Below are 25,691 nucleotides of genomic sequence, written 5' to 3' on the forward strand. Positions count from 1 at the left end.
GTCCAATAGAATGCGGTGTCTATTTGGGCCCCAGAGCCCAGGCATCAGAACGCCTTGCAGCTTCACCTTCCTCCTCTTGGAATGTGCTTGAGACAGCCACGTACAGATGCTGGCTCAGGCTGTAGAGGATGAGAGGCCATGTGGAGGAGAACCGAGGGAGCCCAGCCAGCTCAGCGCCCACTGCCAGGTGTGTGAGGGACCTTCTGGCTGCATGAGCAAAGCCAGACACAAACAGTACAGGAACAGCTCAGGCGCCCACAGAACTGTGAGAAATGATTAATTATTGTTGCTTTAAGGCAGTAACTTTTTTTCTTTTTACCTCTCAATATTTTCAGTGTGTATTTCCAAAAACAAGAACGTTCTCTTATGTAATTCCAGTGCAAGGAGGAAAATCAGGGAATTAACACCAACCTCGAACTATTATTTTATCTGCAGCCCTTTTGAAATTTTCCTGACTGTCCCACCGATGTCCTCGAGGCATCCAGGCTGCTCACAAGCACACAAGGCTTCTAGCTGTCAGGTTTCTTTAGTCTCCTTGAATCCGGGACAGCTCCTTAGACATTTTTTTTTTCTGCCTTTCTTTGTCTTTCATGACCTTTTCACAATGCTTTAGAGGAGCACCGGCCATTACTTGTGGAATGTCCCTCATGTTAGGTTTTGGCAGAAACATTAAAGTGATCCTACGTCCTTGTCCAGAGGCACGAGATGTCGATGTGCTCCATTCACGGTGATGCAGACCTTGCTTGCTTGGTGGAGGTGGTGTCTGCTGGATTTCCCTGCTGGGGGTTACTACTCTCCCCTTTGAAATAATTCTCTTCTTGGAGATATTCTGAGCCTCAGTAACTATCCTATTTCTCATACTTTCGCCCAGGAGTTCTGGCATCCAGTGAAGATTCTTGCCCAAAACAATCATTGCTACATTGGCTGCCAGATGGCGATTTTCTATTTCCACCATTCCTTCTAAGTCCTGGAGTATTTGAGTGGTTTGTCATGAATAAATAGGTAACTGAGGCACACACTGAGCCCTGCAGTAATGTCTCTGCCACTGTGAGTCGACATAACCCCAGATGAGTGAGACGCTTACAGTCACAGAATTACTAGGGAGGTGCAGACTCAGCTCAGCCTGGTGAATCACCGCCTCCCTGGCCCCCACCATCACACCTCCACTGCACTGCCCTCGAGGCAGGTCTTCGTGATTCCACCCTACAGTCGCCTCCCTGCAGTTTTTTCTCAGATTGTGACACTCCTGCCTCCTCCATCCCTAACTTCCCAACCGGTCAAACTTTCCTTGACTCCTACTTCCACCTGGAATGACAACCGCACTCCCTCCCTTGACCTCTGAGGCTTGAGGAACAGGGCTCCCACCTTCCCCTCCCCGCTGCTGCCTTCTCTCCACCCACTGCAGTCACACTGCGCTTCTTGCTGGTCTGGCCTCAGTACCTTGGTTCCCCAGAGCCACCTTCTCCGTCTGCCCCTGCTAAAACAGCCTTCATGCCCCCTTGAACTTTACCCTGCTTGACTTACCTAACAGCTCCCTATGTGGATAATGGTATAATTTTCTTTGTTACCTGATGTCTGTCTCTCTACCAGCAAGGAAGCTCTCTTCCTGTTCCCTGCTCTGCTTGGAACAGCACTAGGCAGAGAGCTGGAGTCCAGTGAATATTTGTAAAATGCAGGAAAGAATCCTTAGGGTCTCACTGGATCTTCCAGATGCATCACTTCCTCCAGGAGATGCCAGATCACCCCAAACTAAGACCCACTTTTTGGGCTTGCAGCCACGGTTGTTGAGGCACCTGCCACTACACTGAGTGTCCACTGCTCTGTCCACACCCCTAACTTCAAAACAGTCAGCTCCTTGAGGGTAGAGATGGAATCTGCATGGCTCAGAGTTGATCTCTGGCTCCTAACGAAGAACCAGGCACAGAGTAGATGCTCAGTAAATGTTTGCTGAAGTTGGCTGATGGTAAATGGCTCTACTGTGGTGGATAGAGTAATGCTTTGGCTTGCTGTCCTTGTGTCTTCTCTTCTTGTAATCTCCATTTTGTTATCCTGTTCTTCTGAACTGTGGAAATAACTCTGAGATAGGGTCTTGCTCTGTTGCTCAGGCTGGAGTGCAGTGGTGTGATAATGGCTCACTGCAGCCTTGACCTCCCCAGCTCAAGCAATCTTCCTGCCTCGGCCCCCATGAGTAGCTAGAACCACAGGCATGCATCACCACGCCTGACTAATTTTCAATTTTTTGTAGAGATGGGGTCTCACTATGTTGCCCAAGCTGAAATTACAGGGTGAACTACTGCACCTGGCTCTGGCATATATGATTTCTTACTAGGGGAAATCCATACTGGTTCTTGGTGAGACCCTGTTTCAAAAAATCAAAAAGAAAAGAAAAGAAAAAGAAAAAGTTATCCCACAGCTCAGAAGAAAAGGATAAAGAGATGGAGATTATAAGAAGAGAAGAGAGATGGACAGCAAACCCAAGCACTACTCTATCTCTAAGAAGCATTACTCAGTTCCAGCAGTTGTAAGAACAATGCAGACACAGCTGGTGGAAAAGTACAATCACAGATTCTACAAGACATTTTCCTGGTTGTGTTCACTGAAAGAGCTCACTAGTCCTAGGTTAACTTGATGAAAACATATTTAATACCTAGACATATGTCCTGTGATCTTTCAGCAATTATAAGATTCATACAATACCATATAAATTTATATATATTCTAGGTATCCATGATACCTAATAACTAACAAAAAATAAAAACGGTTGCAGAGTTCTCTTTCACAGAAATGAAAATCTGAAAACAACAGAAAAGCATCTATAGATTTTTGAGTAAGAAACATTGTAGCTAATTCATGTGGCTACAAAGGAAGGATGTTCTCGGACATGCTCAGAAAGTGAACCACCCATTTACATTCTTGAAAAACTTAAGTGCTCATGAACTGCAGCCAACCAGTGTTGGATCAAAATAAGGAACTCAAATATGGAGCTGTGTTATAAAAGGACTAACTTGTGGTAAATAACAAAACAGAATCAAGTCTGAAAATAATACTGTTAATACCATCGTAAAGTTATACAAGTAAAAATGTAATTTCTGAATGAGAAGAAACAAAATATAAATAGAAAAATAATCATCATCATGTGACTGATATCCCAGGTTATATCAAAAAAAGTCATTAAGTGGAGGAAAGGAGCAAGAAGTAAGAGTGTGCTAAGACTTTTTGCTTTCAAAGGATGGTATCAACAGATGACATTTCATTCTTGACACTGCTAACTAGAGAAAATAAGTATACTTTTCCCCCCAAATTTAAATTAACTATTAATAGAAAATAGGAATTATACCTTCAAAATTACTTGAAGAAAAAGAATATATACTTCCTATTGTAAAACATCAAAACAAAATCCAACAATAATAACAATAACAAAAAGGAAAAGTAAGACAGTACAAAATGTGATGAAAGATAACAGCAAACATAACCTGATAATAAATATAAATGGATCAAACTCCTCCACTAAAACATAATGACCACTGGGTTATAATAGTATAAAACTTTATGTAACTTAAAGTTCCACAACTAGAGAATGGTTAAGTAAGTTATGTTACCTCTGTAAATGGAATATTACGGAGCTATTTAAGTTTATATTTTCAAAAAATATTACATGATTTTGGAAAGGATTAAAATAAGTTAATTTTTAAAAAGCAAGATACCAAGTCACATATAAAAATATGGTTCTAATTTTTTACATCAAAAATGTTAATAGTCATTACCTCTGGGTGGGGAAATTTCAGGTGATTTTGTGTTTTGTTATTTGTATATTTCTGCCTTTTACAGAATTTTTTCTTTTATAATTTTAGTAGAGGTGAGGTCTCACTACATTGCCCAGGCTGATCTTGAACTCCTGAGTTCAAGCGATCCTCCCCGCTTGGCCTCCCAAAGTTCTGGGATTACAGGCATGAGCCACTGCACCTGGCCCTATTACACAATTGCTACCATGAACACTCATTACATTTATAACTCCCAAACTCACACCATATGTTATTCTAGAGCATGTTGTTGCTTATTTTTCTAATTATCATAGACAGTAGGTTGTCTATTTGCTAACCTTAAGAATCTCACTAGAAGAGACATTCCTTTCTGTATGAAATTTATCCCTGCAAGCCCTCACATCATTCTCTGTGTCCTTTGAGGGCCACAGAGAGGCCAGCCAGGGTTGGCGCCTTTCATGAGAAAGCTTACTCAGGCATCCAAACTCTTTCTCTCCCTCCACTTACATTCCTTTGTTTGCCAAAAACAACCACAGCAGGGATTTTTTAAAACGTTTTCTTTGCTTTCTGGGACATGTGTCTGCTTGTGTATGTGTGTGTATATACCTGAAGGTGAGGAACACTGAGCACAAGCCCCTAGTGGGTGCTGAAGCTGCTGGCCTGGGGGTTCCACTTTGGGAACCACTGCTCTATTCTGTGACACTCTCTACCCCAGCGCTGTCCTTCTCCTCATTCACTCACCTCTGTCTTGGCTTTCCCCCGAAGTTTCCCATTTGGAGTCAAACCCAGTCAACTTTTTCAAAACAAAGAACAAAGGCACAGGTGAGAAAAATTAAAGTCATTGTTACTCTTCTTGACCCTCACTGCTTTAAAACTTCTAGAATTCCTCTCCCATCTGTTCTCAGCTTTCCTTGCCCATCCCCTCTGGCAGCATCACCACTGCAAGCTACCCAATGCATCCCTGGTCTCCATGCTGGCAATCTCTGCAAACCATAGCTCTGACTGTGCCACTTCCTTGCTTAAAATCTGGCTTTGCTGTCAGAGCTAAGCTCCATCTTCTTAGCCTGTTATTTGGGGCCCTTAGGGACATGCTGACTCCTTTCTCATCTCCAGCTTCCTCTCCTGACACTGCCCTAGTCCCAGCCTCATATCTCACAGCCACACGGGGTTTCTGGCCATTTCCTTCAAATGTATGCTCTTCTGTGCCTTCTGCATACAGTTTCTTTGCCTGGAATGTTTTTACCCCTAATTCTACATGATGAGCTTTGACTCGTCTGTCACAGCTGTAATTAAATATTGCCATTGCGTTACCAGAAGGCTTTCTAGATCCTCTAGAGCAGTTAGTCCTTCTTGAGTTATTTCAGAGAAGCCTCTGAACAGTGCTTTGTTAAAGCTCTTCCTGCGTGGTCCACTCCCAACCCCAGCACCCCATAATCATCATCTTCGTAACCTCTCCCATCAGCATAGTCCCTGGCTTGCAGAAGATACTCAGTGAGTATTTATTGAATGACTTAAATTAAGTGCCTAGAAGGTTTCCATCATGTATTGTTTATAAGATAATGATTCTCAACCTGGGTTGCACGCTAGAGCTCCCTGGGGAGCATAAAACTCCAGTTCGGGCCACACTTGAGATCAATCCAATCAGGATTTCTGGGGGTGGGACAGAGGCATCAGTATTTTTTAAAGTACTGGGCTTATTCCAACATGTAGACAAATAGAGGCTGCTCTACCAGTAGGCAGACGGTATGTTCCTGACTGGTCACTTTTCCTTCCAACCAAGTGGGAGTGAGACATGTTAGACCCCACAATGCATCAGGCACAGGAGGGATGGTGTATCAGTCTGTTCTCACACTGCTATAAAGAAATACCTCAAACTGGGCATTTTTTATAAAGGAAAGAAGTTTAATTGGCTCACAGTTCTGCAGGCTGTACAGGAAGCATGGCCGGGGAGGTCTCAGGAAACTTACAATTATGGAAGAAGGCGAAGGGGAAGCAGGCACGTCTTACGTGGCTGGAGCAGGAGGAAGAGAGAGAGTAGGAAGCTGCTACATACTTTAAACAACCAGATCTCAGTGATAACCGATTCAGCATCACAAGAATAGCACCAAAGGGGAAATTCACCCCATGATCCAATCACCTCCCACCAGGACCCCCCTCCAACATTGAGGATTACAATTTGACATGAGATTTGGGTGGGGACCCAACTCATATCAGATGGATTTAGCCCAGGGACCAAAGGAGGGCTTTGTGGAAGAAGTCAGCTTTAATTTAGGGAGGAGGTTTCCTGGAAGGATGAAGAGCACACTGGGAAGACAGGGGGAAGATCCCAGACATTTTGGGGTATATTCAGGGAAGGGCAGAGGAGGAGAGGAGGTTGGACCAGAAGGGATAAGAGATTCTCGCAGGTGGACCTCACAGTTGCACAGGCTCTTGGCCAGGCCCTTCTCCAGTGTCAAGGTGAAGCCATGGGTGAGTGTCCCAGGAGAACCACAGGAAGAAGTACCTGAGCCATGGAAAGTCTTATTTGGGGGTCCTAGAAAGGCCTGGACACCTGAGGCAGCCACTGCTGTCCTGCCTGTACCAGCAGGGCGCTGGGGTGAGAGCCCCAGCTACTTGTCCAGGAGTCTTGTTCTCTCTGACTTGTTTCCTATGTGTAAATGGCAGTGACGGGACCAACAGGGCATGTTGTGAAGACCAAATTGAATTCCTTCAGAAAATGCTTCACATTATGCCTGGCACATGCTAGGAGCCCAACAGAGCAGATGTGACCAGGATTGAGTTGGAAACCTTGGGTGAGCAGCAGGGGCTCCTGATCATGGTATTTCCCAACTACAGGGGGCCCCCACCCACTTCACAGGTAAACAGCTGCAGCACTGTTCCCTGATCCATCCATGGACTGACCTGGTGTGACTCAGTCCCAGGCTGGGTCTGGCCTAAAGAGCTGTGGCCACCGCAGCACCCGGCTCCAGACTGGCTCACAAGAGCCAATCAGCCCCACTTCTTGCCACAGAAGTGGCTGGAGCCTCAGCTACTTCTCCAGAAGTCTTGTTCTCTCTGACTTGTTTCCTATCTGTAAATGGGGATGACCAGCTGTGGGCATGTTGTGAAGACCAAATTGAATTCCTTCAGAAAATGAAGGAATTCCCTAAACCCACGCTCCAGGAAAATACATTGGTACTCTGAAACTGGCCATGGTGGGAGTATTTACATCAAGGTGATCTGCAAATTCTTGGAATTGGGTCCTGCTGTTCCCACCAAGAGCCAGATATTAAACATTTACTGGCAGCCCACTGCTGGGCCTGGGGCCACGTAAGCAACCCTGACCCTTCCCTGAAGTGTGGTTCATGGACCAAGCCTTAGCCTTGCTAGGGAGCTTTCTAGAAATGGACAATCCTGTCCTCCCCACAGGCATCTGGATCGGAATCCCTGGGAGTGGTGTCTAGCAACCTGTAGTTTATGAAGCTTCTCAGGTAGGCTACAGTTGGACATGCAATGCTCTAAGCAATTTGGGGTAAGCATTACAGGCAGCTGAAAGAGCTGGCTTCCCGTCCCAGAGAGCAGGGCCTTTGCAGGGACGTGGAGCGTTCCAGACTGAGAGTGTCACTGTGAGAAAATCTAAGAGAAAAAAAAATCTGTATTTCCACCAGCCACACAACTGTTCTCCATGTTTCTTCCACGCATGTGTTTATATAAAATAAATTGTTAGTGTATTTGCTTTTTACACCTTAGTATACACACACTTGCATCCCTGATTTCTTCCTGAACAACCACTGCCTTAGATCTTGACACGGTTGCTCAAGACCTGCTGACTTCTTCAAAAAGAGATTTTGTGAAGTTCTTTCAGCTGCCTTTTATTTGCTTTCCTAGCACAAGCACGCAGGCTGTACAGAGATGATCAGTACCTGGAATGTAATCTTCAGAATTAACATTCCTCGTGCCGGGCCTGGCCTGGGTAGCAGGCAGAAAACAAGCCTCTCCAGTCAGAGGCAGAATCCCACGGAGAGGGGCACGGACCCCTAATCCGTCTTATTCTGGGAAGTATTTTGGCACACCCTGGCTCTGCAGTTTATAAACAAGTTCTTTGTTTGCTGGGGATGTTTGCGGCTCTGCTTACAAGGAAGTTATACAGCCTTCTGCAGCCTTTCATAATGTGGTTGATTTTTACCTTCCGGTAAGGGATGGGTCTGTAAACTGCCTGGGCTTGGAGCAACACAAATCACTTCTTAAAGGTGACTTTACTGTGCAGTGAAAGGCTTGGGAAAGCCTCTAGCATCCTCTGGCGTCATTTCTTCTGTGGCTTTTCTTAAGACCGTGTTCATTCACTCAATGAATATTTATTGGATGGCTCCCGTGACTCCATCACATCACAGAGGTTGGGCCGTGGCGACACAGAGAAACTGGAGAACAATGAGCAGGTCTTCTAAGTGCTTGTTTGGCCTGTGAGGTAGTGAGGAGAGTCAGAGAGCGCAACGGAGAGAAGGCACATTTGGCCTGGCCTTGAGGAAACAGTGGGAGTTTTCCCAGCAACAGCAGCATCTCAGGTGGAGGAAATATCTTGGGTAAAGGGATGGGGCACAGGAGGAGGTGCTCATGGAAGTATTCGGAAGGCAGGGGGAGGTTTGAAGCTATGTGGCAGGAAATACTGGACGACTGGCCAAGTTAGGTGGTCAAGTGCCTACTGTGCCAGGTGGACTGTTTGGTCTTTATTCTGTAGACACATGGCTGAGAAGGCGCCATCCACAAGACTCACACCCTCCTTTTTTCTGTGCACCCAGTAATCCATGTATACACCCAGCCACCAATCCATCCTCCACCCGGCTTTCACCCATCTATCTATCCACCCACCCAGCCCAAGTATCCTCTGCACCAGGCACAGGATTTCTTCTTGTTTCTTTTTTCTTGGAACCTGAGGGTCTTGAGGTTTCCCTAGCAACCTCTTGATACGTATTCAACTCCAGAACTATCAGCCCCACCTGCATCCCTCTGCAGACTATTCAGGTGCTGGTGGTGTTATAAACAAGGAATTAAGCAATCATGTGACAGTGAGGCTCGCCTGGCCTGATGACTGGGAGACACGTACCCAGGCTAAAGGTGTCATGGTTAGGTCTACTGAGCACAGAATGACGTGACAAATAATTCTTTTTAAGAGTCAGTTATAAAGCTGTTACAGCACATGGCAACGCTTTTAGAGCATATGGCAACATACGCCCTTCACATAATTACGGTGTATTTATGCACTTCAAATTTAAAGCAGGAATCCGGAAATTAAGAATGCACTATTTAAAAAACTTTATGATAAATTAACCTTTTGTTGATTTGGTTTTGAGCCAGAAGGGGTGAGGGGAGGAGGGAGCAGCGTTTAGGTCTTGGTCTTCTTAAATGGGTCCATTTTTGTAAATACTTTGGTTTAACATCTTTCATAATCTTTTGTGGTGGAAAAAAACATGGTGATTAGAAGTCCTAATACACACACACACACACACACAAACACACAAACTCACACACACACGACAAATAAACAAAAATAACCCAGAAATATTAACAATATGATGTCTTTTTCCCATTCTTTTCTCTGCATATTTTAAGCAATTGTTTTAAAGTGTCAAATCCATTTTATATAGCTTTGAATCTGACTTCTCCTCCACTTAATATAGGATATGAGAAAATACCATTTTTTTGAAAATGCCACCTTAATGGGTGCGATGAACCCCACTGAACGGATGCTCTATAATTAGAGCATTCCCCTTTGTTTGAGGGCTTAGGAAGTTGCCAACGTTTTGCTCTTATTAAATGATGGTGACCATCCTTCTGCCTCTGTCAGAACTCTGACAATTTCCTTTAGATACACCTCTAGAAATGAGACAACTGAGAAAAAAAATGTTTTAAATGCTGAGACTTAAATTCCTCTTGCCACATTGCCTTCCAGAAAGGTACTTGGGCTTCACGAGGTTCTTTGGCAAATGTAGAAAGTGTTCCCAGCTTTCCGCAACGCTAGGAGCGTGCAGTAAGAGCGCGTGGCTGTCTTGTCTGTCCCCGGAGCGTGCAGGATGCCTCAGAGGAAACATTTATTTAAGAAAAACAAAACAAAACATAGAATGATTTGCCTTTCCTGCTTTCTGTCGTTCCCAACATAAATCAATCTCCTTATAAAAAATTTAAAGAAACGCCTCAAGATCCTCTTAACCTTTCAATCCGTGCTGATTTAAGTTTCGGACCTGAAAGTTCTATAACGAGTTTCTGTTGAATAAGACAATTTCCTACTCACTTTTTACACCTAAACGTAAGGTTTACCCACTAAGAAGTCAGACCATTGCCAGTTCTCCCGAGGGAGGAGACAGCGTCCCCGGCGCTCTCAGAGCCGCAGCCGGGCCAACGGGGGTGCGGGGTGGGGACACGGCCGACCCCGGGATGGGGCGAGGGGTTGCCGAGGGCTTAAGAGGGCGGCTTGGGAGACAGCTCTGGCCCGGAACGAGGTGTCCTGGGAACACTCCCGGGTCTGTGGCTTCGGACAGATCACGCTCGCTCTCCCAGCCTCAGTGTGTAGTTCTGTAACTTGGGTCCACCCCCGGTGCGCACAGACCCAGCGCCGCTTTGCACGGAAAGCGCCTGCGGGGACGCGCGCAGAGCGGGGCCGGGGCCGGGGCCGAGGCGCGGCGCGCACTCACCTCCGCCGTACATCTGGCACAGGTAGGGGAAGCGCCACACGTTGCCCAGGCCCACGGCGTACGAGATGCAGGCGAACACGAACTGCAGCGGGTTGGCCCACAGCGGCCGCGCTTTCTCCATGGCCCCGGCCTCGGCGCGCTCGGCTCCGGCTCCGGCTCCGGCTCCGGCTCCGGCTCGGGCGTCCGGCTCGGCGGTCTCGGTGCGCGGTTACCAGGCGCGCCGTCCCGCCCCGGCTTGGCCTTGGGGTGGCCCCGTGCGCCTCCGCCGCCGACGCAGCTAGCCGGGTTTTAAATTGCTAATCTCATTAACGGCGCGCCCGTTGGAAAGGCGAGGCTGGTAAATGGATGACGGCGAGCCCCACCCCGCCCGGCCCCCGCGGCCGGGAAGGCGCCCGAGATTGCAGCGCACAGGGCGGTGTCTCCCGGGGTCCTCCGGCTTGGCGGGGCCTTTCCCCTGGCTGCGGAGCTCCTCGGAGTGGGCGCCTTCCCTCGGCCACTCACCTGTCATTTAACAAGCGCCTACTGTGCGCCAGGCATTGTCTGGGGACACGGCTGTGAACCGCATCCCGGCTCCCTCTTGGAGCTGACATTCTGGTAGAGGAAAACACTTAAATTGGACTGCATGAAATGCCCCATTTTCAACCACTTTTCATTTATAGAAAGGACAATGTCTGCTGGGTGCGGTGGCTCACGCCTGTAATCCCGGCACTTTGGGAGGCCGAGGCGGGTGGATCACGAAGTCAGGAGTTCGAGACCATCCTGGCCAACTTGGTGAAACCCCGTCTCTACTACAAATACAAAAATTAGCTGGGTGTGGTGGCGGGCGCCTGTAATCCCAGCTACTGGGGAGGCTGAGGGAGGGGAATCGCTTGAACCCGGAAGGCGGAGGTTGCAGTGAGCTGAGATCGTGCCACTGCACTCCAGCCTAGTTGACAGAGTGAGACTCCGTCTCAAAAAAAAAAAGAAAGAAAGAAAAAGAAAGGACAATGTCATATGGTTCAACCTGTCCCACATGTAAGACTGGGAGACACGAGGAAGACAACTAAGGCAAAGCAAAGGGGTGAGCAGTTCCGGCGCGGGGAGGGGCGGTCAGGGATGGTTAGGGAGGGCTTCTCAGAGGAGGGGACATAACATTTGTCAGGTACCAGAAGGAAGGGACCTTCCTGGCAGTCCCATTCCCTCCATCAACCCAGCAGCTTGGCCCTGCGCGCCTACTGGGTGCAGTAGACTCCCCCACAGATTTTGAACTTCTGTGGAGGACTCGACTGCTCACACCAGCCTAGAGGCCGGAAATTTTGATTCATTAGGCCAGGGTGGGGAACTAAGAAATCTCGTATTTCTGCCAGTCTTACAATGTAATTTGCTTAGGGGTGGTCACCAGACACGACAGAACTTGGTGCTTTGCAGTAATGTGGGATCTGGGTTTGTATCCTAACTCTGCTACTGACTTAGCTGTGTGAACTTGGACAAGGCACTTGGACTTCTCTGCGTCTCTGTGTACTCCTCTGTAACGCCAACAGATATCTTCACCTCTCTCCTGCCCGGGAGGGAAGGGCTCATGTGAGAATTAATTGGGAATAGCTTACTACCTGGCACAGAGTAAGTTCTCAGTAAAGACGCCATTATCAAGTCTCCAGCAGGCTGAATGAATGGGCAACACATTAATACTAATGCCAGGCTTTGAACAGTGCCTGGTACCTTGTAAGAGACAAGAAAATGCTAAATAATAATAATAATAAAATTTAAAAGAGATGAAAATCAAAGTTGCCAGTGAAAATCTTCCTTGAAGCCAAAATGAAATCAGTGCTCTAGGACAGCTCCTAGTTGGGCTTTCCCTGGAGTTCCTGCCTACCTGGTCACAGAGGAGAAGGGTGGGCAGGGTGAGGGAGGTGGAGGCTTCCTCAGACATATTACCTGGCTTGGAACTTCCTACCTTGAAAAAGCAAAGCAGAAAAAAAGCCAGCACAGCAGGAGAAACTACTTCAATTTTTTTAACTTCAGATTCTAGATAAATGTTTTTCTTACCCATTGCCTCCTCCCCAAAGGAACCTTCCATTCTTGTGTCTATCCCCATGCGTTAGTTTTGACCTTGATGAAAATGGAATCAAATAGGATGTACATTTTTTGTGCCTGGATTTAGTTGCTTGTGGGGTTCGTTCATGTTCTAGTGTGTTGTGTGGCTGTGGGTCCTTCTCTCTCACTGCAGTGTAGTCATCGGTGGTGTGAATATGTTCTAGTCTACTACTGATGGATGTTTGTGTTGTTTGTAGTTTGGGGCTGTCATGAATAGAGCTGTGATGCATTCCAGCGCATGCTCTTCACAGACGAATGCACTCACTGCTGGGAGCTTCTTGGCATTAGGATAGATGTGTTTGGCTTTAGCGGATATTGCCAGACTGTTTTCCAGAGTGGTAGCACCAGTTCACGCTCCCTTTGGGTTTAGGTTGCTTTGCCTCCTAACATTTGCCATTCTGTTTTTAAATTCTGCCCAGTCTTGTGGGTGTACAGTGATAGTTCATTGTGCCTTATTTTAACTTCCCTGATGACCAGTAGCTGCATACCATTGCAGAGGCTAATTGGGCCATCTAGGTATCTTTTTTCATGAAGTGCCTGTTCACATTTTTTGTCAATTTTTAATGGGGTTGTCTATCTTTTTCCCACTGATTTGTAGTTCTTTACATACTCTGGATATGGGTCCTTTGTCAGTTTAGTGTATTACACATTTCTTTTCTCAGTCTGTGTTGTCTTTTATTCTGTCAGTGGTGTCTTCTACTGAAGAGGTATTTTTAACTTTAATGAAGTCCGTTTTCCCAACCTTTTCCTTCAGTGTCCTCCTGTAGTGGTTTTTCTTATGTCCTGTTTAAGAAATCTCTCCTTTATCAACTCCAAGGCTGTGAAGATATTCCTGAGAATTTATAAGATTCAGGCAAAGTAAGTCTCAGCCATTCATAGATAGGGCTACCTGCCCTACCCCTGCAAAGGACTCCTCACAGCCATGGCAGCAGCTGGAGTGCCAGCATTTTCTTTTGCTGGTTCTCCAGGCTCCAATTCGACGGAGCTGCCTTTTTAATTTGTTGTATTATTTAGACAGAAGGCCTGTTGCTGCCTCCAGCTATCTACTTGCGTGTTCTTTTTCTCATATATGAGTTATTCCTAGAGGGCACGTGGCTATGTAATGACCTTCAGGAACTGGGCACCTTGGAGAGATGCCTCGCCTGGACCATGAGGTTGCTGGGACTTTGTCAGTTTGATGGAGGCAAGGGATCTCTTTAATTCCCTACCCCTGGGATCAGGCCAGCACCTCCTTCCATTCACACTGCTGTACTCCCTGGGAGCCCATGCAGTGTGCAAGGCCCTGTGTGGCAGCTTTGAGCAGCACAAAGAATCGCCCAGATAACCCCAAACAGCAGTAAGTAAATGCAATGGGGCAGATGCTCAGGGCTCCTGGTAAGGTCCCCATGACTTCCTGAAGCCCATGTGACAGCTCTAATCGGACAAGGTCAGTCGTGCTGCTGGGACTCCTAGAGTGGAGAGGACAGGCTTAGAAGGGCTGGGGGACTTCCACGGAGAGTCAGCAAGACAGAGAGTGAAGAGGAGTAGTAGGCTGGCAGGTGTGTAACCACTGGCTCTCTGCAGAAAAAGCTCTGATTTGTAGCATTTGCCAATTTCTGTGGTGAAACACCCTTACTAAGACTGATTCTTTTTTTTTTTGAGATGGAATCTTGCTGCGATGCCTAGGGTGGAGTGCAATGGTGTAATCTCAGCTCACTTCAACCTCCACCCCCCGGGTTCAAGTGATTCTCCTGCCTCCTGAGTAGCTGGGATTATAGGCACCCACCACCACGCCCAGCTAATTTTTGTATTTTTGGTAGAGATGGGGTTTTACCATGTTGGCCAGCCTGGTCTTGAACTTCTGGCCTCACGTGATCCACCCGCCTTGGCCTCCCAATCCCAAAGTGCTGGGATTACAGGCATGAGCCACCTGGCCCAGCCTTGCTATGACTGATTCTAAGCTACCAAAGTGATGTCACTAAACGTGGAGACATGCAGTAGCACACCACTGTACTGAATCTCCACTGTACAGATACAACAGGCATAGATAATAGTGCAGTCAATAATCAGGACTTGCTGAGTTTTGCATATTTACTACCTCTGTTTTAAATAATTTATTCAATTGCCAACTTATGTAGTCTAATTCTTAGTGGCCGTATTTAACAACCAGCCCACAGAATTCTTGAAAATTTACTAGTTGGCTCTCAAGAACCTGTGGGAGCTGGCTCTGGCACTCCACAGGGGGGTCGGGGAAGTGACTTCCAAGTGGCAGGGGCAAGGGGAGTGAGTTCAGCTCAGTGGTGTCTGGTGCCCCATGGCAACGGGGTTTTCAGCTTAGCTGAGCCCCACTCTGAGTGCTCCTTGGGGCCTCCACTGCTAGTACACAAAACCACTGCCTGTGGACCGGCCTGTCTTAGTCTCACTGTGCCCGTGTTAATCAGGACACACTTCCCTGAAGTATAGAAGGCTAGCATGCCTTAGTTATCTGATTTCTGGAAGAGGTGGAGACACCGGGGAGGGCCCTGACTCAGTTGGATGGGTGTGGGCTGCTGGGCCGGTGCCAGGGTTCCTGATGACTCTGCCAACCATGAAGTTCACGCAGCTTTCAATAATTTGCTCATCCTAGTGATTCCATTGTTACTTAACCACCATTAGTGGCTCCCTGTCACCACGAGATAAAGTCCAAACTCCTTAGCCTGGTTCGTAAGGTTCTGAGGATTTTCTTAATTGGGCTCTGAGGAATTTAACGCTTGCACACCTAGGCTCCAGGAGAAGCTAGACTTTTCACCTTCTGGAAAATGCTGTGCATTTTATACTTCTGGGCAGTCTCTCAGCCAAGAGCACCTCTGCTTTCTCAACCCAGAAAATCCTGTCCCTTCTCTTGACCCAGATGATTTATTACCACTTTTCGAAATTTAAATTTTAACACATTGATTTTTTAGGGGTGAAGTCTCACTATGCTGTCCAGGCTGGTCTTGAACTCCTGGGCTCAAGCAATGCTCCAGCCTCAGCCTCTTAAAGTGCTGGGATTACAGGCATGAGCCCCTGTGCTCAGCCTTTTACCCTTTTTAAGAAGCCCCAGAACCCCATCCCCAGCTGGAATATATTGCTTGCTTTTCCCTGCTTTTAGGTCCTGGGTATATACCTGACTTCTTCTTTATCTTCTTTTTTTAATTTTTTTTTTGGTTGAGACGGAGTTTTGCTTTTGGCCCAGGCTGGAATGCAATGGCACGATCTCAGCTCACTGCAACCTCCACCTTCCAGGTTCGAGTGAGTCTCCTGCCTCGGCCTCCCAAGTAGCTGGAATTACAGGCATCTGCCACCATACCTGGCTAATTTTTGTATTTTTAGTAGAGACAGGGTTTCACCACGTTGGTCAGGCTGGTCTTGAACTCCTGACCTCAGGTGATCCACCGTCCTTGGCCTCCTAAAATGCTGGGATTACAGGCGTGAGCCACCGTGCCCGGCCTGTACCTGACTTCTAAAGCCTGCCAGGGCTGTGCTGTCATGAAGAGTGCATTGTATGTGTCCCCTCTGGACTATGGCTCGCATCATGTCTTACTCATCCTTTTCTCCCTAGTGCCAGGTACATGGTTGAATCTTAATAAAAGTCAGCTGGTAAAGGAAAAACCAGCTGCAGATTCTGGGCACTTAAGTACAGTTCATTTCCGTTGTTCCCAGCTTCGGCAACAGTCAGATGTCTGCATTTCAGAACACTTCTTCGGCACATTCAAGTTCCTGACGTGACTGTTCTCTCTGCTGCCCAAAGCGATTGCTCGCTGTCCCTCAGGGAGCACAAGGACACACACAGTACAAATAGGAGTGAAGAAGCCACCAGGAGGAGATTCTGCAAAGGAAATGCTGGGGCTGCTGTGGGGACTTGCCTAGCTCAGGTGGTGAAGGAGAACCTGTTTGTGCGCATGCACACACATGTGTGTGGATGTATGTGTGTGGGGCCAAAAAGGTGGGCATGTCTCAACTTTTCCCTGAGCCCTGGGATTCTCTTGGATGCAAGTGAAGCTTCTGGCCTCAGAGCCCTGGTGTCTCAGAGCTGCCAAGCTCCTTGGACCCGTGCTCCTCAAGCATCAGTGAATCCCCTGGGATTCACTGATCTCTTGATCCGTGGAGATCCTGGCTCTGTAGGTTCAGGGTGGCACCTTCGATTCTGCATTTGCCCCAAGCTCCCAGGGGATGGTGGTGCTGCTCGTCCAAGGCCCTAATTCCAAATCAGACCCATCAGTACTCCCGTTCTCCAACCATGTTTGCCATTTTGCCAATAGCCATATTTATCATATTTGTGAATCACATGGACTATTTATCATTTTTCTTTACATTAATTTACTTTTCACTTAAGTACATTTAAAAATGAAAATTTACATCACTACCATACACATAAAGCTAGTGTTTTTAAAATTCATTTTAAGATAAATTGACAAAAATTAAAATTTTTTAAATGTCTATGTCTGGTGCTGCCTCAAACCACCTTACGAACCCCCAGTGGCAGAAGTCCTATATTGGGCCCCACAGACCTTGTCCACAAAAGCAGAGCCCTATAATTTCAAGAATGTGCCTGTAGGATTGTGCCCAGGGCTTGAGCGGGGTGGGGGGAATCCAACCAGAGTAGCCCCATCACCATATCTTGATACCCTGTATTGTGTTTCTGTGTAAAATTTTATTTGACAAAAAAGTTAAGGTCCAGAAGTATCAGGAACCTGATGCTAAGCCCACACATTTGTTTTAGAGAAGCCCTGGAGTTTGCTGTCCAATATGGCAGCCACTAGCCACATATGTCTACCTAACTTTAATTAAAATGAAGTACAATTAAAAATTCAGTTCCTCAGTCACATTTTAAGAGCACAATAGCCACATGTGGTTAGTGGCTACTGTCAGGACAGCATCTATGTAGAACATTTCCATCACTCCAGAAAGTTCCATTGGACAGTCATGGCTTGTGGAAGCCGGTGATAACGCTTGCCACAGTCTCTTGCCTTCTGGGCCTGGATTGTGGGCAGCTGCTTGGGATAAAGTAATGTCCCTCACACTGTCCCTTTGTTCTCAGATAAGGAAAGATGAGATCTTTCTTCTCTCCTCTCCTCTGTCTCTCAAGATGCTGACCAGGGCATCATCTCCTGGCAGGAGGCCAGTTGTGCTGAAGGTGGCTCCATCCCTACAAGCTACTTCAACTGCAAGATGGGAAACTCCAATACTCTCTTTTGGACCCCAGTCCCTGCCTCTCCTGCTGCCTTTCAGTCTCTTGGGCCCCAGAATGTGCTGTCTGCCTCACTGGTCCCTGTCTCTGGCCCTCCCTGTTTTCCCAGTGCCTCCCTCTCTGGCCTGGCCCTCATGGTTGGCCAAGTCCACATATGTTCCTCCTACCTACCTTTGCCCTCTATTCCTTTTGCTCTTTCTCAGCCCCAAGCTACCCAAACTTGAGGATTTCTGGGCTCCCCAGACTGTTTCTAGGGGCTTCCGGAGAGTCCCACAAAGCTATGACTGCATATTCTGCAAGCACAGATTGTGAGGCCTTGGCAGGGCCTTGCTGTTGCTCACTTCTTTGTGATCCATGTCTGGCTGTGGTTCTTTCTTGTGGCCCTGGGGCAGGGTTCCCAGATCTTCTCCATGTGCCTCAAACTTTTCTTTCTATACTCCTCATCCTGTGATGACATAATAAAGGTCTTGAGAATCCCCCAGATGGCCAAAGGGAACTACCCCCAGGCTGGGCCTCTACCTGAGATCCTCCCTCCTGTCCAGTCGCCCCGAGTGTGGGCTCCCACTCCTTCCCGGGCCTTCAGCATCCTCCCGTCAGTCATCCCTCTCTTCCTGGTATTGCTGATGGCTTTTCTTTTCCTTTCCCTTCCCCTCTTTCTCTCTCTCTCTTGCTGTTTGCATAAAGACATTCTCAGGTTCCACTAGAAGCATCTTTAAAACCTTCTAGATCTGCTTACCATCAATCTTTAGACAACTGTGCGCTCCACATTCCTACCTCGGTTCCTCATCACACCATTCATTCCTTTACCTCTTACAAGGTAGTAGTGTGGCACTCAGACCTAAATTATAACAAGCCCACTCTGTCAAATATACCCAGAAACCTGACCTGTCCTTTTTCCCTCTGTTATGATGGAGGGGTTAAGGGAGGACACTTCCTCCTGTCTGAGCCCCCTCCCATGCCAGGACTATGTGTGCCTTCAACTTCCTCTGTGTCATCACACACCCAAGCTGATATTGGCATACAGTAATTTCTAAATAAAGACTAGATTACTTAGGATATTAATATTGTTAGAGAATAGAGAAATTTGGAAAATGATGTTAATGAGTACTAAAAAAGATATTAACTGTATCCATTTTTTCTTTTTGACTTTTCGTAATTAAATATAGTACATGTAGAGAAAATTACAGATAAAAAATCTATACCCCAACAGATTATCATCTCCTTCAGGTCAAGACAGGGACTGCTAGCACCTTAGAAGTTCCCTCTACCTATCCTACCTCGTGTCTTTCAGGTCCCAACTTTCTCCCTACAAAAGTATCTGCTCTGCTGACAGTCCTTTCTTTGATTTTTTCTGTGGTCTTACCACTTAAGCATGAATCCCTAACACTATACTTTAGTTTTGTCTGTGTTTGAACTTTATATTGTGAAAAAATATAGTGGCTATTCTTCGATGTCTGACTTCTTTTGCCTAGCGTTGTTTTCTTTGTTGTTGTTTCATCTAAGTTGATATTGCAGCTATAGTTTTTACTTGGCCATTCTATTATATTTCTTATATAACTACAAATGATTTAACCATTTTACTATTGACAGATATTTGGATTATTTAGTTTTTGGATATTATGAGAAATGCTGCTTGGAACATTCTGGTACATGTGTCCTGGTACACATGTGCAAGCATGTCTATATGTAGAAAGGCTGAAACATAGTGTGTATGTATTTTAAACTTTGATATATGACTCCAAAAATGTTTCAGTTTATTTCTATGTAGTATTCATATAATACTGCCATAGCAGTCTGAGAATTCTAATTGCAGTATATTACTGCATAGTCTGATGAAAGCAAAAAAAAAGGAGAAAAGAGTTATTAAAAATTCAGGACAAATACAAAGCACAAAGTAAGACAGGAGAAATATCAGTTCAAATGTATCAGTAATTACAATAAATGTAAATGGATTCAGTGGACCATATAAAAGACAGAGACTGTAATGTCTGGAATAAAAAATTCATATGTACAGTTATGTGCTATTGACAAGAGATATACCAAACATAAGATCACAGCAACATTTACTGTAAAATGATGAAAATAATATATTAAGAAAATGCTATCCAAAAGAAACCCAAAAGATATCATTAAAAAGGACATCTATCACCAGAAAGAGATGACATTTTCAAAAAAATTACAGTTCATAAAATAGCTTCAAAAAAGAACAACAAATTGATTTCTTCATGGATTACATGGATAAACTGACATATCTACCATCATGATGGAGATATCTGTACTCATTTCTGCATTATTGATAAAGCAGAAAATAAACAGGAAACGAAAATGGATAATACAGATTATTATAGTAAGAACTAAAATGGAACTTAAGTAACAATAACAAAAATTAAAAATTAAGTGGATGGATTTAGAAGTGGATGAGACACAGCTAAGGAGAGATTTGATGAACTCAAAGATATGTCAGAAAAAATTATGTGGCACATTGCACAGAGAGATAAAGAAGCAGAAACCATGAAAAAAATTAAGATCTATAAATAAGCTATGTAAGACAATAAAGTCTAATGTATGCTTACCTAGAATTCTAGAAAGAGAAGAGAGACTGGGACAGAAACTTAAAATACGAAGAGCTCAACATTTCCCACCACAGATTCATGAAGCCCAGTGAATCCTACATAGGATAAAAATATGTAATACCCATCAAGATGCCTCATGTTCATGCTTCAGAATATCAGGGTGAGGCCCTTAACCCACACAAAGGTCTCACTGCAGAGGAGTGTTTAATTTGTGGCATTTTGAAAAAAAATAAAAGGTAGAACTTAAATCTTGGACGGGTAAAATAGCATATGACAGAAGAGTGATAAGAGCTGAAATGTTCTAAGGAGGTGAACAACTTTAGACTTTGTGAAAGTATGCAAAGCAAACATTTCAAGTTGTCCCAGATTTCTTTTATAGCTTTCCAGGATAGAAAGAGTTCATACATTGCACTTGGTTGTTCTGAATACAGCTGCTTTTAGGGCAGTTTTCCCACCTTTTTATTTTCATGATATTGACTTTCTAAAGAGACCAGACTAACTGTTTGAATAGTATAATGGCTTACATTCAGTCTTACATTCTGATTATTTCATTGTGGGGTCATTTAATATGGCCTTTCCCCCCTGTAACTTGCAGAGAATGTGTTAACTTAGTCTTTATATGGCATGTGTGCATGCACACACACACACAAACACACACACACATATAACATCATATAGGCACTTAGGCAATTAACTGTGCTTATTATTGATGGAATTTTTAGTTTAAAAAGCGTATAGGCTAGGTGCAGTGACTCATGCCTGTAATCCCAACACTTTGGGAGGCCAAGGTGGGAAGATTGCTTGAGGCAAGGAATTTGAGACCAGCCTGGGCAACATAGTGAGACCCTGTCTCTGCAGAAAATAATTTTTTAAAAAATTAGCTAGGCGTGGTGGTACACATCTGTAGTCCTAGCTACTTGGGAGGCTGAGGTGGAAGGATCACTTGAGCCTAGGAGTTGGAGGCGCTGTAATGAGCTATGATTGTGCCACTGCACTCTAGCCTGGGTGACACATTGAGACCCCATCAAATAAATAAGCAAACAAGTAAATGAAATGTGTACAATCTTCCTGAGTTTACGTTCACCAAATGGGGCACAGCACTGACCTTCTTCACTGAGCTATTCCAAGCAATTCAGAATATTTGGCAAATATAACAAGAGACAGAGAGCCTCCAGGGTGGGAGGAACTGCGGGCCAGAGCTGAAGGCAAGGTGGTGCACAGAACTGGCACTGGGTTGGCAGCTGCAGGCTACAGCTCTGTTTTGCGGTGGCTCTGTTTCTGGCCAAACTTCTGTGAGATATGACAACAACCAATGGGACACAGATGACTTGAATGGCAGCCTTAAAAATAAAAGAAAATGGGCCGGGCGCGGTGGCTCAAGCCTGTAATCCCAGCACTTTGGGAGGCCGAGGCGGGTGGATCATGAGGTCAAGAGATCGAGACCATCCTGGTCAACATGGTGAAACCCCGTCTCTACTAATACAAAAAATTAGCTGGGCACGGTGGCGTGTGCCTATAATCCCAGCTACTCAGGAGGCTGAGGCAGGAGAATTGCCTGAACCCAGGAGGCGGAGGTTGCGGTGAGCCGAGATCGCGCCATTGCACTCCAGCCTGGGTATCAAGAGCGAAACTCCGTCTCAAAAAAAAATAAAATTAAATTAAAAAAAATAAAAGAAAATGAAAAGACATCTAAGGCTTGAAAGCAAAGAAAGCCTGACTTAAAATAATGTAGGGAAATACTAAAATAAACGTTTGAAATTGTACTTCACCAGTACGTACTGGTAAAAATTCAAGGGTTCCTGAGCCTCTGAGTAAGGTTAAAAAATGATTTTAATAGGCTATATGCTTTTGTCTGTATGTATACGTCCAAAGGACAACTGTGTCAGCTGAGTAACCTGAGTGGATTTTCTGTGAATTGATGCCTATGTTGTCTGAAGTAACTGATTTGAGTAAACAACACAAAGTGGGTGTCCTTTCGAAAGGAACAAGAGGAATGGAACAAAGAGGAATTTTTCAGGTCAGAGAGAACAGATGCAGAAATGAGCTTGTTTAGAAAACACTGTGGCTCCTCACCACGACCACTCAGCTGATGCCCTGCATGAGGGAAGATTCAGCCACATGCTATGAAAACAATGGGCTCAGAGAGTAGCGAGGAATCCTTCCTTCCTTTTTGTTGGTCTTGGCTGAATTTATCCCTTCACCTCAAATATTTTTGCTGGGAACAAGCAATCAAGACCAACTAGAAGGCATAATCTGGTGGAGAAAAACAGATGGAGCACTGTGAAAATATTTTCAAGGGTCAGGGTACACCTGGGGCCACGCTGCCTCAATTAGTGACCCCCTAAGGAATTTCACTGTGTCCTGCTGCGTTGTTTCGTACTTGCCCTTTGCATTTCATAACAGGAGAAGCCCTGTGAATCTCACTCTGCCAGAAAACACACATGCTTTGTTTCACAAACTTGGTGGTTCAAATTATATTTGATTTCCCCTCAATACTCCAAATGTGACCTAGGGATGAGCAGCGTCGGCCTCGCCAGGGCACTTGTGGGAAATGCAGACTCTCTGGCCCCTCCCAGACCTCTAGAATCAGAACCTACTTTTAAAAAGAACCCCCAAGGGATTTTCGGGCAGGTTAATGTCTCAGGAGCACATGGGCTTTTTAACCCTGGCTGCACATCAGGGTCATCTGTGGAGCTTTAAAATACAGATGCATGAGACTCCCTGAAACACCGAGCTTGGCGGAGGCGTCTCTTGAATGTTTGGCTTCTAGAAGCTTCCATGTTGGCTGATGTGGGCTACCTTTCTCCAGAAGAGGAAGATCCCTACCAGCACTGCCCTGCCACTCATTATTAACGTTTCTAGATCTTCTCCCCACGGGCTCCCATTTTCCATATCCCCGATGTCCCTTGTTTAAGGTCTGCCTCTGTCTGCTCTTTCCCACTGTTAAAATATCTTTTCTAAAATACATTCAGTCAACAGGAAAAGGTATTAAAGATAATTTGTCATAGATGCAGCAATTTCTTCTCATAAACTTGAGGAGCCCAAAATCTTTTCCTGGCTTGCCAAGGTGCTATATTGTCTGAAAATAGCTCAACTGCTTGGGAATGGTTTTGCGAAATCTATTCTATACTATGTTACAGGAGTTAAGTGCTCCTAAAACTTCCCTTCTTTATTTTCATTTCCCAATATATAGCCTACCCTGAACGACGTGTTATCATTTTCTGCTGTGTTTTGTTTTCATTTATGCTGTACTTTCTGTTGTGGTGGGGGGACAGCATCTCGCTCTGTCACCCAGGCTGGAGTGCACTGGTGTGCTCTCAGCTCACTGCAACCTCCGCCTCCTGGGTTCAAGCAATTTTCCTGCCTCAGCCTCCCGAGTAGCTGGGATTATAGGCACGCACAACCACAACTGGCTAATTTTTTGGATTTTTTAGTAGAGACAGGGTTTCACCATGTTGGCCAGGCTGGTCTCAAACTCCTGACCTTAAATGATCTGTCTGCCTCAGTCTCCCAAAGTGCTGGGATTACAGGCGTGCGCCTCTGTGCCCAGAATATGCCATACTTTTTGTGTTATAATACAGCATATATGGCATATAGCATACTATGGAAAGCAAATATACGTATAGTTTAAATAGTACGTATGAGACAAGTGCTCTTGTAGCCGTCACCCAGGTGTTTGAGACTTGGTATAGCATGTGGCCAATTTTCATAAATATTCTGTATTTGTGCAAAAAGAAAAAAGATTGGATGCTGTAGTTTGTTTATTTATTAGGCCAAATCTGCTATTGTGTTGTTCCTCTCTTCTATATGCTTATAATGATTTTGTCTGTGTGTTCCATCAGTCAGTGAGAGAAGTGTGTTAAAATCTTCCATTATGATTGTGGATTTGTCTAGTTTCTTTTAATTGTGTCAATTTTTACTTTATAGATTCTGAAACTAATAAGGACAAACTTTAAATTGTTCTATCTTCCCGGAGGGTTAGCATTTTGATCATATGGAGTGACTTTAGCAGTGGTAAATTCTCTTTATTTGGATAATTCAGATCGTTGTGTATTTTCTGCAAACACAATCATTTCATCTGTGAATGAGTTGTGGTTTTTTCTGGCCTCATGCTTTGGTTTAGGCTTCCAGCACAATGTTAACAGAAGTGGGGATGGCAGGAGACGTTACGGTGTTCTGAAGATCAAAGGGTAAACTAGAGACATATTGCTATGGATGTTGGATTTTATTAAGTATGAGTCAAATTAGGTGATTCCTCTGCTCATAGCCCAAGTAGCTTCCCCACCTTGACACAAAAGACAAAGCCTTTGCAGTGAACGGCAAGTTCTGTATGACGTGACCCCCTCATTGTTTCTGTGGCCCACTCTCTTACTAGTCTCTCTCAGCATAGCACCCGCTCCGCTGTTTCATCAGTGCTTCAGCTTGGTCCCGCCTCAGGACTTTGCACTGGCTGTTTCCACTGCCTAGAATGCTCTTCCCCCGATGTCCCCACAGCCAGCTTCCTCACTTCCTTCCGTCATTGCTTCGAAGTCTCCTTGTCATCGAAGACTTAGTGACAGCCCTGTCTAAAATGCCAGCCGCCACCCCAACACTGTTTCTGTCTTTCCTTCTTCATTGTAGCTCTTGGGCACATCACTATTTGGCATGTTATATGTGTTTCTTGTTTATCACGTCCTATTTGCTCATTTATTTAACAGAGTTATTGAGTCTGTGTGCCAGACCCTGTTCTGGGTATGGGGGATGCAGCAGTAAACAAGACAACCTCAGATCTAAGCCCCCTCAGAGCTGTTTTTAAGAAAAACATCCCTTCTCTTGATTCTACTTTCCTTTCTGCCTATCTGTGCCCCCTGCCTGGTTGTACTTTGCTCTGTTTTATAGCCCAGCTCATCAAGAGATGTCAATGCTTTGTCTCCAAGTTGTCTCCAAGTTTCTCTCATTACTTCTCACCGTCACCTCAGCCAGGCCACTCACCAGTCCAATGAAACTGTCTTGTCAAGGACACCAGTGACCCCCTGCGTCGCTAAATCCAGTAGTCAGCTGCCTCTTCCTGGACAGCTGCGTGTGACCCAGGTAATGATTCCTTTCTGCTGATGCGATTTCCCCAGCCAGCATCCACGGAGATGCTCTCTTGTTCATCTTCCTTCCGTCTCACTGGCCCCTGCTGTTCCATCTCTTTTGCCGATGTCTCCTCTTCCCTGATTCCTTGGGGTTGGAGCACCTCATGGCTTCTCACTGACCCTTACCTCCTTGTCTACCTCTTTAATGGTTTAAAAGCCCTCTCCACAGGTAATTCCCAATGTTATGGCTCTAGGCCAGACCAAACTTCAGAGGTCTAGACTTGCATGTCTGGTGCCTCCCAACATCCCCATTTGGGTACCTGAGAGGCATTCCATGCTTGTCTAAAAGAGAATTACTGGCCAGGCACAGTGGC

General features: G+C 45.5%; 1 protein-coding gene across 1 annotated transcript in view; it reads right to left on the reverse strand.

Annotated features, from left to right (window-relative positions):
• Positions 1 to 10,559, reverse strand: part of SLC6A20 (solute carrier family 6 member 20) — a 38,581-nt gene extending 28,022 nt beyond the window's left edge. The window contains exon 1 of the mRNA XM_012470773.2: positions 10,427 to 10,559. Coding sequence (XP_012326196.1) covers positions 10,427 to 10,547 — 121 coding nt within the window. The 5' untranslated portion in view covers positions 10,548 to 10,559. The remainder of the gene's footprint in view (positions 1 to 10,426) is intronic.
• Positions 10,560 to 25,691: the final 15,132 nt, after the last annotated feature.

Source organism: Aotus nancymaae, unplaced genomic scaffold (assembly GCF_030222135.1).
Source record: "Aotus nancymaae isolate 86718 unplaced genomic scaffold, 86718_ANA_hifiasm-v0.15.2.pri h1tg000067l, whole genome shotgun sequence".
Taxonomy (NCBI): domain Eukaryota; kingdom Metazoa; phylum Chordata; class Mammalia; order Primates; family Aotidae; genus Aotus; species Aotus nancymaae.